This window comes from Phoxinus phoxinus, assembly GCF_949152265.1.
Source record: "Phoxinus phoxinus genome assembly, chromosome: 20".
NCBI classification, from domain to species: Eukaryota; Metazoa; Chordata; class Actinopteri; order Cypriniformes; family Leuciscidae; genus Phoxinus; species Phoxinus phoxinus.
In genome coordinates, this window is record NC_136895.1 from 18,638,504 (window position 1) to 18,653,984 (window position 15,481).

The 15,481-nt window shown below is 36.1% G+C and overlaps 1 protein-coding gene across 1 annotated transcript in view; it reads left to right on the forward strand.

Moving 5' to 3' along the window:
- Positions 1-15,481, forward strand: part of lrp1ba (low density lipoprotein receptor-related protein 1Ba) — a 237,947-nt gene that overhangs the window by 211,565 nt on the left and 10,901 nt on the right. Inside the window, exons 72-84 of the mRNA XM_079593787.1 lie at positions 941-1,063; positions 2,007-2,129; positions 2,207-2,347; positions 2,463-2,597; positions 4,241-4,360; positions 5,045-5,286; positions 5,468-5,691; positions 5,761-5,867; positions 7,255-7,371; positions 8,319-8,492; positions 10,652-10,777; positions 12,281-12,445; positions 14,529-14,690. Of these exons, the coding sequence (XP_079449913.1) occupies positions 941-1,063; positions 2,007-2,129; positions 2,207-2,347; positions 2,463-2,597; positions 4,241-4,360; positions 5,045-5,286; positions 5,468-5,691; positions 5,761-5,867; positions 7,255-7,371; positions 8,319-8,492; positions 10,652-10,777; positions 12,281-12,445; positions 14,529-14,690 (1,959 nt within the window). The remainder of the gene's footprint in view (positions 1-940; positions 1,064-2,006; positions 2,130-2,206; positions 2,348-2,462; positions 2,598-4,240; positions 4,361-5,044; positions 5,287-5,467; positions 5,692-5,760; positions 5,868-7,254; positions 7,372-8,318; positions 8,493-10,651; positions 10,778-12,280; positions 12,446-14,528; positions 14,691-15,481) is intronic.

Consider the following 15,481-nt stretch of genomic DNA (forward strand, 5'->3'; position numbering starts at 1 on the left):
AGCTGATGACAAAGAAAGAGGGATCAGGGTGAGAAAAGCAGGATGTATTTTCAAAAAAAGCAACGCTGTTAGTCTGGCAGGCTCTTTAAGCTTGTATAAAACATACTCTCTGAGCTGACATCCAAACTTAGGTCTTTAAACACCACAAAAACTGGTCTCAGGTCATTTTATAGGACACAATCATTCTTCTTTTCCCAGGCTGATGCTTTTGCTCTGACAGTCTCCATAATGCTTGTGCTTCACTGTACCTGAGGAACTAAATGGGCTCCATCAATTTCATCATCAGGGTTTATAGAATGTTTTGTCGCTTGTTGGAAAGGGAAGTCAAAGTGCCTTTTCAGCTGCTGATGATTAAAAGCGTCTCAATGCCAGCTGGGGTTTATTTATAAAAAATAAAAAAATGCTTTTAGATGTTTGCTTTACAAAAAGATTGAATGGTTAGGCATCTTATAGAAATCTATATGAATGCACAAACTGCTCGCGATACAAACCAAATGAATTTCTTGGTGTAAATTCAGCTTGTAAAAATTACATGTGAACCCATTCATTTAAATATTTAATTGTAGATTCAATTCATATGTATTTTAAAACCATCAAAATGCTCTAAGATTGTACTTGTGAGGGAATGTGCAAGGTTGCTGATAAGAAACAGTTCAACTGCTTTCCCAAGTCATATAAATAGATCAACTTTCCCTGAATAGGGTGCAAATTAGTGTCCCGTTACTTTTTTTGAAAGCAGTGTATCTGGGCACAAATATCTGTTCTTTGAAGTGATAATTATTATATATCTTATATAAAATGAACATAGCATGAAAAATAGTGTTTGCTGATAGAATTGCAAAAACCAATACGCAACATAATTTGTATACTGTCGATTTGTTCAACTCATTGTAGTGTTAAAATATGTCCACTACCTCAAGTCAAAGCCTTTTGTTTGCAGGGTCGTCGGCTTGCCGCTCAGACGAGTTTGTTTGCAACAACACGCTGTGTAAGCTGCTGGTCTGGCTCTGTGATGGTGAGGATGACTGCGGCGACAACTCTGATGAAGATTCACTCATGTGTGGTATGTCTGTGAATATTTCGCTTGGTATGATTCATTTCTCACTGAATTCACGTAAAAGACGTTTGTTTAGTTTTTTATTTGTGTGTGTGTATGTTTTGGCTTATTGTTCAGTTTGGTTTTGATTGTTTTTATTTTATTTTGCATTTGTGTTTTGATTTATTTACTTATTTATTTTGGTTTGTTTAATGTGGTTTGATGTTTGTTTTTTGTGCATGTGTGTTTTGGTTTATTGTTCAGTTTGGTTTTGTTTAGTGTTTTCTTTTCATTTTGTATGGTTAATTTTTTGTGTTTTGTTTTGATTTATTAACTTATTTAGTTTTGCTTACTTTATGATTTAGTTTTATTTGATTTATATTTTTTTATTTTTTGCTTGTTTTGCTCTGGTTGTTCGTTCATTAATTTATTCAGTCATTAAAAATTTATTTATTTATTTTAACAAAATATTTATATCTTACATTTATGTTTTGTCCGCTTAAATAAATAAATGTGTGTGTGTGTGTGTGGGGGGGGGGGGGTATATTTAAATATATATATATTTTTTTTTTTACTTTGGTGTGCAAGTCAGGTTAGAATGTTTCTCATAAGTGTGTACTTGATGTACCCTTGAATCGTAAAATAAAATGGTAGAACTCACAAAAGAAACTGAGCAGAAAATCAATATCGGATGCTTGGACCATCCTGAACTCACATTAAACCTTAAACTGTACTCCTGAACTGTAGTAAACAAAATTTTTTTTTGTTTGCTGAAAATGTTTTTCCTTTAGAACTGACAGTAAAATGTCAGAAAAATTGCTTTTTTGGACCACTTTTCAAACACTTCGTCAACATTTGAAATGGCACAAGCCACAAAAAAAGCAGATCACTTCTCTGAGGAAAACGAGGTTATGATTACTCTTTTTGTGTGTATCTGTGTGTGCGTGTGTGTGTGTGTGTGGCCCCGCAGAAAAGTTGCCATGTCCCCCAAACAGGCCGTTCCGCTGTAGGAATGACAGAGTGTGTCTGCGGACTGAACAAATCTGCAACGGGGCGAATGACTGCGGCGACAATTCTGATGAAGACGACTGTGGTGAGTAGGCTACTTCACTTCCTCTGTTTCCATCTATTTCCTTCTCTAAACGATCTCTCTTTCTTTCTTTTCTCTAGTGTTTGTGGTCAAAAGGCCGAGGCCGTGCGGAAAATCCGAATTCTCCTGTGCCAATCACCGCTGCATCCCGGCCGAGCTGCAGTGCAACTTCTTCGACGATTGTGAAGATGGCGGTTCGGATGAGCGCGACTGCAAGGCATGTAAGTGTACTTCCTTCCATAATCCTTCATCCATCGCATTTTCTGCATCTGCGCTTCTCAGTTTGTGGCGTAAAACCATTCCAGTGTGTCTCATTTTGTCCCTTGTGGGTCACAGATTCCGTAGATGGTGCATGTCGAGGACGGCCGGACTTGTGTGGAGACGACGCTTTCTGCAACCATACCAAAACACCTTCCATCTGCCAATGCAAAGACGGCTTTCAGAGGAACCAGAAGACCAAGCAATGTGAAGGTAGAGAATTTGTACAAAAAAACCAACAAGACAATTTCATGTCTCTGAATATTAGGATTTATTGTCGTCATTCATTCAGAACCCACGTTATTTAAACTGTTTTATTCAAGGGTTTTAAACTGTGGCACCAGTGGGACACAACAAATAATATTTATTAGTAATGTTTATATTGAAATAATAATAAAAATAAATGTTATTATTAATTAATCTCTTTATTTATTCATTTTATTTAAATATTGTAAACTTATGTATATGTGTGTGTGTATATATATATATATATATATATATATATATATATATATATAATTTAAATAACTATATATATATATATATATATATATATAGCTATTTTATAGTTAATTTGTATTAATTATATAAATTAGTAATATTGAATATAAGTCTAATTATTTTAAAAATACACTTTTAGTTCTAATTTCAGATGTGTGTATATATATATATACACATGAGTATTGCCACAAAAAAATATGATTTCCAGAAATGATAAGATTTGAAAATTAGTTTATGTAGTTCTACTTTAGACCTTACTAAACGTTATTATGTTTTTTCTTTTTTTTCTAAAAAGCAAAAATAAAATAAATGGTTCTTGGCTTGACATGTTTTAGAACCGCTGTTATTGATCAAAGAGAAGAAGGTACATCAACATTTACAACTCCCTTTTAAAGTCATTTACAACTCCCTTTTAAAGTTGTAACTTTTAAAGTTAATTTTGCGTCATCTGAGGATTTTTGGGCCAGAGGCTAAAAACTACTGCCAGTAGAAGGCGCTAGATCCACATGTTTTCAACCCGCCCATAGAGGGTGGGATCTCACTCACAGAATGTTTGGGTGGTCTCGAAATCCCGGGTAGACTCATCACGGAGACTCACTAGTAGCCTAGCCTTGTTGTTTAACTGCGCTCTTACCAATAGGCGTGGCCTCATAGGGCAGTGAAGCAAGTGCATTCTGGGAGTTGTTGTCTTTCATCCACATGAGCCACATATACATTTTCTGGCTTTTCTCAGTCTAGAAGGCTCCAAATTCAAAAATAATTTCACATTTCTACTACATAAATGACCCATTTTAAATACACATTCATCTTTACTGAGGTGAAGTATCCCTTAAGGTTCAAAGATTTGAAGTGTAGTGGATTTTGCACTTGGGTTTTAAACAAGTTAAAACCCTTAATTTGTTATATAATAAATCATACAATGAAAGCCTTACAGGTGTTAACATCCATTGTTTTATTGGTTATAAACTAATGCACTACTTGAAAAAATGTGCTGGTACAATTTTCCTTTCAAATAAATGCCGTTTGGTATTTTGTAAAGACACAATGCTTAAGTGTCCATATAGTTGCCCCTAGCTCATCCCCAGTAGCTACTCGTCTTTTATACAAACCCCACAATGCGAAAGTCTCTTTGTATTCAGTTCCAGCGCTGGCGTTAAACTGTTGGAGGTATGTCAGCGGTCGCTTCAGGGTCAACTCACTGAGAATAACAAGAACTCCAGAAATCAGCAGGCACTGAACGCAGATAGCCAAATCCCAAACAGAGTGACATCCCTGCAGCATTGTTAAAAATGTCACTGGAGAGCGTGTGGGAGAAGCTGATGGATGGATGCGTTCCTCTCTCTTTCTCTCCTCAGAGGTGAACGAGTGTCTGCAGTTTGGAACCTGCTCGCAGTATTGCACCAACACGAAGGGCGCGTACAAGTGCACTTGTGACCGAAACTTTAAGGAGATTGATGGTGAATGCATCACGAAGGGTAAAAATGATTATTGTGTAATACAAATAGACAGCAAAAGGATTCAGTGTTATGACCTTCTATTCCATTTTTAGATAAATAAACAGTGTTATGCTGATTTATTTGCCTCGGTTCAAAACATTTCTGGTTTAAAGCTAACATTTGATGGTTTTGGTATTTTTCTATTTGTTGTTTTGTTTCTTCTTTTTTGTCTTTTTTGTCTCTTTTTTGTTTTCTTTTGACTTTTTTGCTGGGTTTTGGTCTATTTGTTTTGTTTCACTTTTTGTTCGATTTATTTTTGCCTTGTTTTGGTTTGTTTTGGTTTTTGCCTGTTTTATGTTTGGTTTTGATCTTTATTTGTTTTGTTTCACTATTTGTTTGATTTTTTTTTTGGTTTGTTTTTTATTTTGTTTGATGTTGTGTTTTAGTTTTGGTTTGTCTTTTTGTTAGGTTTACTTTTTTCTTATGTTTTGCCTTTTGCATGATTTATTTGTGCTTTGTTTTTTTAGTTTTGATTAGTTTTTGGTTTTGTTTGATGTGGTTTTTACTTTTATGTGTGTTGTTTTTTGTATTTATTTATTAGTTTGTTTGCTTATTTATGTGTTTTTTACTTTGTTTTTTCTTTTGTTTTAATTTTTGCTTGGTTTGCTTTGATTTATTGTTTAATTTATCTTATTTGTTTCACACATGTATCTCTGTGGTCAGGACCAGAAGATCAGGTCCTCTATGTGGCCAACGACACCGAAATCCACAGTTTTGTGTATCCGTACAACCAAACTCATGGACATACTCAACTGGCCCGTATCTCAGACAGCGCTCGCATCATCGGAATGGACGCACTATTTCACCATCACAAGTTTGTATGGGCCACCCAGTTTAACCCCGGGGGGATTTTTTACAAAGACCTCCAGGACAGAAGTCCAATCACGTCAAACAGTGGAGTCATAGTAAGTCAATAACAACCAATAAGACAGATTTCATTAGATTTCTTAAAGATTATTAAGTCACAATATTTCTGTTACAAATTTATTTTGATATTCTCCTTACGAAACCTCAATTACCTCAGAAACTAGCCTAGAGAAATCTTATTAAACTTGTTTGAAACTTCACAACATTATATATTTACAGTGTCCAGACTTCAGGAGGCCCAAGGACATCTCGGCCGACTGGGTGACGGGGAACCTGTACTGGACGGATCATTCCCGAATGCACTGGTTCAGCTACTACACGGCACACTGGCGGCGACTTCGATACTCCATCAACGTGGGACAACTGGGGGGTCCCAACTGCACCCGGCTCATCACAGATATTGACGGGGAACCTTTTGCTATTACCGTTAACCCTGTACGAGGGTAAGTGACCATTAAGGTAATTTTTGAGTCCTGGCTATTATATGCGACAACGTGTGTTATTTCCCATAGGATGGTGTACTGGACCGTGATTGGTGACCACTCTCACATCGAAGAGGCGGCCATGGACGGGTCCTTGCGTCGCATTTTGCTGGAGAGGAACTTGCGAAGACCAACGGGTAAGGTTCTGACACGCCAGTCATGCTTTTTTTTATTCTGTAGTCTAAAACATGTGACTCACAAAAAGTTATGTTAAAAGGGATAATTTGAACGTGTCATTCTGCTACTTAAAATGCAAAAAAAGCGTCTCACTAAGAAGGTTGTTTCAGTTCAGTTGTCTGAAAGTGAAATGTAAACGATTTAATATCTACAATATTCAGGGTGAAATTCTTGCTTCTCTTAATGGAAAGGACAACCTTTTTTATTTTTTCGTTTTTTTGGTAATAGAAAAATAATTTAATGTTTTTATGAATAAATGAAAGCCAAAATTGTATTATTAATTTATTTACATATATGAGATATTATTTTATTAAAGGGTTAGTTCACCCAAAATTGAAAATAATGTCATTAATGACTCACCCTCATGTCGTTCTAAGCCCGTAAGACCTCCGTTCATCTTCGGAACACAGTTTAAGATATTTTAGATTTAGTCCGAGAGCTTTCTGTCCCTCCATTGAAAATGTATATACAGTATACTGTCCATGTCCATAAAGGTAATAAACACATCATCAAAGTAGTCCATGTGACATCAGTGGGTTAGTTAGACGTTTTTGAAGCATCGAAAATACTTTTTGGTCCAAAAATAACACAAAATAAGACTTTATTCAGCATTGTATTCTCTCCCGGGTCTGTTGTCAATCCGCGTTCAGGACTCCGCAGTGACGCTGATGGCGTAAGACGCTGATGACGTGTTATCTGGTGCGCCCGAGCTTCGTTTACAGTCTGAGGGAGACGCACACTGTAAAAGTGTCTCATCCGCGACATGCACACTTACGCACTATTAAAACAATGAAAGCCACACAAACAATGTAGAATAGCTTGAATATAGCGTGCGTCTCCCTCAGACTGTAAACAAAGCTCGGGCGCACCAGATAACACGTCATCAGCGTCTTACGTCAGCAGCGTCACTGCGGAGTCCTGAACGCAGATTGACAACAGACCCGGGAGAGAATACAATGCTGAATAAAGTCTTATTTTGTGTTATTTTTGGACCAAAAAGTATTTTCGATGCTTCAAAAACTTCTAACTAACCCACTGATGTCACATGGACTACTTTGATGATGTTTGTATTACCTTTCTGGACATGGACAGTATACTGTATATACAGTTTCAATGGACGGACCGAAAGCTCTCGGACTAAATCTAAAATATCTTAAACTGTGTTCCGAAGATGAACGGAGGTCTTACGGGCTTAGAACGACATGAGGGTGAGTCATTAATGACATTATTTTCAATTTTTGGGTGAACTAACCCTTTAATAATATTTAATATGTTTATAATATACTATATAATAATACATATAATATTATAAATTATAATATAATACAAAATTGTCTGTCTTTGCAGGACTTGCGATTGATTATTACAACCAGCGGCTGTACTGGGCGGACTCTGAGCTGTCTCAGATCGGGAGCGTGCGTTTCGATGGCTCTGATTCTCTGGTGGCCGCTAGCAGTCTGGATGGTGAGTTTGCATGTGTAGGAAATTGTACAACGTTCAGAATCTGGTTCCAGATTTTCATTAACATCTTCAGCTCAGGGCAACGCTCTGTCCCAACATTTGAAGAGCTGCAAAAGTAAAGCTGAATATCTGTGAGGCTTTTTACTGTCCGTCTGATATATAAAATGAAGTTTATATAAACGCACTTCACCAGATTTCCATTTTGATTCCCTCTCAGGCTGTGATTGGAAAAATGCTATTTTGGAGAAACATCAAATATGAGAATGAGTTTTGCAAAACCTAGTGAACTGTGTTCTGCCTACATATACAGCTACTTTGAACTAACTTTGAAGGAAGTGTTTGATTTTAGCAGACAATAGATGGACAATTGGTATGTTTCTAATCTAATGGTGTGATACTCATAAGAAACATATACCGGTAAATGTTTTGGACTAGATTGACTGAACTAGAGTTTGATGTTAGGATGTAGCTAAGCTAAAAAAGTATGGAGATTGATGGTAAATACATTACAAGGGGTAATATTTAATATAAATAGACATAAAAGCATTAACAGTACTTTTCTCTACTTCTCTAACTCCGACTAGGCTTATTGCTATGCATTTTGAGATTGCTTTCTTTGCAGTATACATGCAATGCTTTAAAAAAATGCATTTTGGACAATTTTTGGAATGTAGGGAGCATGTCTATGATGCTTTAAAATGCACATAAACCGCTCGCTAGGTTATGAAACAGAGCTGTTTTGGTTTTCGCTTCAGTTCTGAGCCTCGAGAACTTGAATATTCTTTTTCATAAGTTTGGATAGGGATTGTGTTTTTTAGCTTTGTGACATTTTTAAATAACATTCCGGTTTTGTATTGCATAATTGAACCCGGATCCCTTCTACATTAAACATATTTATTGTGAATGAATTTGTGACTTTTTAGTTTGCGTCGTATTTGGTTTCGTTCCAGGTATTTCTCAACCCTTTCGAATTGACCTGTTTGAGGACTACATCTACGGGGTCGGCATGAAGCACGACCTCTTTAGGGTTCACAAATACGGGAAGCTGCCCGCCGAGAAGCTCGGTCTGGGTGTGGAGAGAGTGGCCAGCATCTTGGTCTTCCATCGGTACAAACAACAAGAGGGTGAGTCTCAAAACCTGTCTCTGATTCAACCGACAAGGAGAGTTCACAACAAATAAGACTTTTGCCATCATTTACATTTACATATGTTTCCTTGAGAAACACAAGGTTCTGTTTTCCACAAGTGTATACAAACAAAAATATAAAAATACATGTTTGGAAGTGATTAAATCATGACATAATTGAAATGTTTTTGTCAAATACTCCTGTAAAACCATTGTGGATGTGCGTCTTCCAGAGGACCGTTCCAGCGTGAGTTTTCTTGGCAGTCGTCAGAGTTTAATTTCATGTTTAGATGGTTGAAATCTGATTGGACTTCTCGCCTGCGGCCAGCTAGAGCTTATTACAATCACAAATTTCTGTCAAATGTTTTTTTGGTTTTTTTTATACAATCACCGCCTCTAATCAGATGAAATGTTTAGTTTTGCTAGATTTGCAGAGAAACAAAAGAAAACATGTTTTGAAGTCATGAAATCGAAAATTGGCCTTCCTGATGTTCTTATTTTGCACCATTTGTTGGCGCACATTAAGAAAAATCCTTAATATTCTCTGCTAATGAACCAAAGAACATTTTTACAAATTAGAATTACCTCACACCGTAGTTTGTTTAAAAAAAAATACTTTTCACAATCTGATCCGATCCAGATAAAAACACATATTACCAGTTAAATTAGTAATAAATGTTTCTTCTTTTTTATCAGTTTTATCCGTTCTAACAATAGCTATGGATTTATATTCTAGTCTTTTTAGTTTATTTTCCTCTTTCATGACCCATGTGGCCCTGCTTCCAATTATCCATTAGTCTCCTTACATATATATTCATTCCTCTTCTTTCCATTATGTTTTTTTTTTCCACTGTACTCTCTGTCTCTTATCCTCCGCCGATCTCTCCCTCTCTGTTATAAAGAAGGAGGGATCTTTGCTCTCTCTGTTGTTTGTCTTCGTGCTGGTATAATGGGAAGTGTCATCGCTCCCTGATGTGCTTTTGCACTAGAAGGCTTTATTAAAGATGGTCTTCAATACAACCTCCAAAAGCTCAAATAAAAAAGGCAAACAAATAATGTCTCACATACACTATTCCGTGAACTAAAAGGTTTTAGATAGATAGTTTGTAATATGCTAGGAGAATTTCATCTTTCAGGCGAACATACTGTATATAGTGCTGGCGCTATGAAAGATGCAATATTCTGCTCTTTTGTAGCATTATGTTTCTCTGAACTCCACGTATAATGTCAGAGTTTTTTCGTCCCTGTAAATTTTTTTTGTTAATGACTATTTTCCACCCTCTCTGACTGTTAGAAATAAACAGCCTGTTTGTACCTTTAAGAACTTATGCAAATTACCTCTGTTACGATTGGCTTGACTCTACATACAGAGTAATTCACACTGTTGATCATGAGGGCATTATATGATAGTGTAAGAAACATCTACATATATACCGGTATATATTTTTTATTTAAATATATTGTTGTATTTGACTACCGGTATATATGCTATGTTAAAGATTCACAGATCCTATTTTTTTAACCAGATTATGCATATTATAGTTTAATTTAACATAATTTAACTAAATATTTTGCTACACTAAAGATTCACTGATTTTTGAACTGGTGTATTTACATGTTATTTTATTTTGCGTTGTTGTTGTTGTTTTGGGGGGGGTGGGGGGGTGTATCCATTTAACTATACATTTTGCTTTTTTATATTTTCTTCTTTTAAATAAATATTTAGATTTTTTTAACAGTTTTATTTATTTATTTTTTATTCACCATTCAACTATATATTTGCTACGTGAGTTTATGAACCATACAAATTCACAACTTTTTTTTTTAACAGTCTTATTTACTTTCTGTTTTGTTTTGATGATAGCATCAAATATCCCATTTAATGTTTGTTTTCTCTTCTCTTCCTCTCTCTCAGTGTCATTTTATTTCATTTTTAACTTACCTCAACACACCTGTCTGAAAGTTTCTAGTTTACCCAGTAGGACCTTGATTAGCTGGATTAGGTGTGTTTAATTGGGGTTGGAACTGAACTCTGCAGGACAGTGACCCTCCAGGAGCAGGACTGGACAGTCCTGTAATACAAGCATTTAAAAGCGGAAAAAAGCATTATATATCCCATTTTATATTGGTTTTATCTTCTCCTCTTCTGTCTCTCAGTGTCCAACCCATGTGCAAAGATGAATTGCGCTTTCCTTTGCCTGCTGAACCCCAGCGGGGCCAGATGTGTGTGCCCTGAGGGGAAAATTCTGGTGAACAGGACCTGCACGGACACCAACATCTCAGGTACATCTGTCAAACGCACATGGCAGGATGCTCCTACATCCCTAACAGAGTGTTAGTGTGACCCTGAGAGGCCCCGAGCGTTCGGCATGTCAAACTCGAATGCTTCACTTGAGTGATTTTGACTGAAGTGTTTACTATTCTGGGTCCTTTCGCCACAACCACAATACACCTGAAGCCTACATGCTAGAAAAGACAGGGATCGTGTCGCTAGGATTCATTCAGTCAGAGTAGACGGCTTGTTTGATTAGCAGTGAGAAAAACAGTGTTGTGATTGCTCATGCTAACGGCTAACACTGGTCTTTATGTTTCTTAAGGTCCGTTCACACCAAGGAAGATAACTATAACGATAAACAATAAAGATATAGTTTTTAAAAGTCATTCTAAATGTTAAAGAATAGCTGAGTTTAGACCACAACAGAGGAACGATATTGTTAGAATCGCTTTCAGAATGATTTTTTCCAACTGATGAACGATAAAAACAATGTCAGCCAATCAGAATCCATCCTGCTTTAACAAGTTCGAGCATTTAAAGCTGTAGTCGACAGACACAACTATAGCGTGTTATAATAAACAGGACATTATCATGCATTGGTGTGGATGCTAATATACAGGTGAAACAAAAAAAATAGAATATGGTGCAAAAGTTAATTTATTTCAGTAATTTAACTTAAAGTTGAAACTAATATATTATATAGACTCTTTACATGCAAAGTGAGATATTTCAAGCCTTTATTTGTTAAAATTTTGATGATTATGGCTTACAGCTATGAAAACCTTTTCACAATATTCTAATTTTGAACTTGGGGTTTTCATAAGCTGTAAGCCATAATCATCAAAATTATAACAAATAAAGGCTTGAAATATCTCACTTTGCATGTAATGAGTCTATATAATATATTAGTTACACTGAAATTAACTTTTGCACCATATTCAATTTTTTCGAGTTTCACCTGTAGTTATCCTTATAGTTATCATTCTTGGTGTGAACGGACGTTTAGAACCACCCTAGCAACGAAAATTAGAAACAAAAAAAATTAAATGCTAAGCCTGATCAAAGAAATATCAAATGCATACATGTACCATGCACATATTTTCATGCTTCAAATAATAAAAAAAATATAGTAAAAGATAAAATAAAAAATAAACATGCTATGTTAAACATTCTTAATGAACGATTCATTCAACTTCAGTTACCTTAAAAATTTGAAAAGATGTTGGGGCATGATAAATTTGCCTTTATGTACAAAAATATTGCAAGAATGAATATATAATTTATATAATATTTTACAATATAATCTCTATTTGCATTCTCCAAAATATTGTCAACTAATGTGTTTACTTTCTAACAAAGCCTCATCAATACATTGCATTTTTAAATACTTCCTTCAAAGCCTTGTTTTTTTTTCACGTCAATTTAAATATGCCGTCTTTTCTAACTAAAGCCTTTTCTAACTAAATTAGCTGAACTAAAGGATTGATGGATAATTTGCATGTGCATTTCAGGAGATCTTTGTCGTCCAGCCTGTGAGAATGGAGGTCGGTGTGTCACCAACGAGCGAGGGGAATCGCGCTGTTTTTGTTGGCCGAACTACTCCGGGGAACGCTGTGAGATCAGCCACTGTAAGGACTACTGCCTCAGCGGAGGCACTTGCACGGGATCACCACTAGGTAGGCTCTATTTTCTGCACAATATTTGTAAATTGTTTGTATCACGAACATTTTTCATATTTTGTCTTCACTGATGGTAAACAAGCACACTAACTTTTTTGAAAAACTTTATCAGTAGCAAAATTGTTGGTTGTTGCAGTTAACACAAATTCTGTAAAAAAAAGAATAAATCATTCTACATATAAATATTGAAGCATTTGGGGATTTTTTTGCTCTTTGTTTTTAAAATATAATAATTCATATTTTATTATTAAAGTATTGTGCATTTCTAGAGAAACTATCAAGTTGTACAAACAAGGCTTTCTTGACGCCTCAGAATTCAAAGTAGGCCACGGGCAAACATCTAATACAAGAGGGATCTCTCTTTCTTTTTGGTTTCTGTCTTTTCAGTAAATAAATGCAACAGAAATATACAGCACCTGTGTTGCCTTGGGTTGTTTCAGGTCATCCTAACTTCTCTCAATAGTGTGAAATGAAAAACAAGCAAGGACATTGTGAAGTTTAATATTTCAAATCGTACCAGTGTTTTCTGAGGTGGAGAATTTTTCTAATAAACTTTAGACTGTTTAGAAGAAAGGTTTTCTTAAGAAAGAAACCTAAAAATGACAATGCTGTCATCATTTACTCACTCTTTCAAACCTGTATGACTTTATTTTCTCTGTGGAACACAAAAAGGAGAAGTTTAGTAGAATGATGCTGATCTTTTCCCTATAATTAAAAGCTGTCAAGCTCCAAAAATTACCCAAAAAAGAGGAAAAAATAAAAGCACCATTAAAGGGATTCATATGACTTTTGCGCTATTTTACGAGTCTTCTGAAGCCAGATTTTAGTGTATTAATAATGAGGTTTTTCTTTGTTTTTTTTTTGTTTTGTTTTTAGAGCTTAAATGGTCACCATTTACTTATATTAAACTATTATTATATTATGGGGAAGATATTTAAATATGAATAAATTTTTTTAATAAATGTATGTAATAATAAATTATATTATTATAAATAAATCTGTCATTTTTGTGTAAATATAATAATTTATTTTTATAAATATATATGAAATTATTACACATATAAACTACCATTCGAAAGTTTGGTAACACTTAAGTCTTTTTCTTAAGAAATTAATTTTATATATATATATATATATATATATATATCTTAAGAAAATGTACAGGCCATAAAGTAAATGTTTACAGTGTGAAAAAATAAATTGATCTGGAACGTGATGAGGGTGAGTAAGTGATGACAGATTTGCATTCCTTCATTTACCAAGCTGAAAGACTGGGTACACATGGACATCAGGGTTTTGGACAGGTAATTAGATAGTTGGTAATTGTTCCAGCAAGCGAACGTTATTGTAATTCCCCTGACACATACACTCACATTCTTGCTCACCAACTCCCAACAGCCTGTTTCCCCAAAGTGCAACATCATATCTTTTTGTTATTGGCTGTTCAACCACATGAGAATCCACCAGACGCTCATAATTCCAATTTGTTATCGTAACCTCTACGGAAAATATATCACTGCTAAAGCATTGCGTAAATCACGGCTCCCTGTTTTGCCGCCTTATTCCGAAAAAAAAATATTTTGGCAGGGACCAAATGCTGGAGAAAAACCAGTTGGAGCCCATAAACGTCTGAGAAACAGCCAGGAATTGTTTCTGTAGGCGTCTTAGTGTTAAAAAACTGTCATTCGCACCAGCTGGCAGATGGACCACCAACAGTAGACAGAATATCCCTTGGCTTTGAGTGTGTGCTGAACGTGCGCACGTACAAAATCAATGCCCAGCAGATGTACGTCTCGTAAATCCCCCCTAGAATGCCTTTTGTCTGTCACAGTATCTCAAATAATCAAATCCTGTTGGCTAGGAAAGCAAAGACAAGCATAGCACACTGTGATATACACGATTAGCCTGCAAATGAAGTACCATTTTTACATCCTTAGACCTGCTCAGTTTAGCACATACTCTTGAGTCAAATATGTTCAGGTCAAATCAGAGTTGTTTATGCAAATTATTCAAATCTGGTAATTGCATAAACATGATCCAGTCCAGATTTAAAGTCACTAAAATAGTGTTTCTTCTGAAGGAAAGCCCACATGTCACTGCGCTCTGGGGTTCACCGGCCCTCTGTGCGAGAAACGTGTTTGTGACGGTTACTGCCTGAACGGAGGCACATGCGACCTGACCCTGGGTAACCAACCCGTGTGCCACTGTCTGGCGGAGTACACCGGGGAACGCTGCTTACACCGTGAGTATGAATCTGTTAATATAAATGTTTAACATAAAGGTTTTTGCCATACAGTAGCTCAATTCAAACCTAGTGCACTACCCGGGCAACATTGTAGGCATCATAGGCCTGTTCAGGCTGCTTAGAAGATCTCATTTTGTATAAAGTCTTCAGCATCACAATTGCCCTTTCTTGGATAATGCAATCCTAGAATGCATTGCAACAAGCTCGGTAGAAAAAAATATTTATGGTAAAAATGATGGATTATAAATATTTCATTCAATACAAAAAAATAATACAAATAGGTCAACCTAATTCAAAACTAACAAGGGAATTTTCATATTTTGGATTATTAAAGTATTACACTGTAAACCTCACTTCCCTGGCCTCGAGGCGCACTAGCGACTGATGCTAGAGACTGTGTTCTTTAGTGTTCTTGTTAGCACTCCCACCTACTATGCCGGACACGCCGGTTCGAATCCCGCTCGGAGCAGGTCAAGTAGATATGGTTACATGTGGTGCCGTGACCCGGATGGGAGTGAGGTTTAGAGGGGTAAATGTAATGGACGTAGGCCAGTAAGAGCTGTGCGTGTAAACCTCACTTCCCTGGCCTCAAGAGGCACACTAGCGACTGATGCTAGAGACTGCGGTCTCTAATGTTCTTGTTAGCTGTCTGCCTTTCATGCCACAGACCCCGGTTCCAATCCCGCTCGGAGCAGGTCGAGTAGGACCGGGTACACATGCATGATTCCCTCTAGAATTAATTATGTACACTGTACCCTATAATAACTAAGAACACAAATATAAAAGCA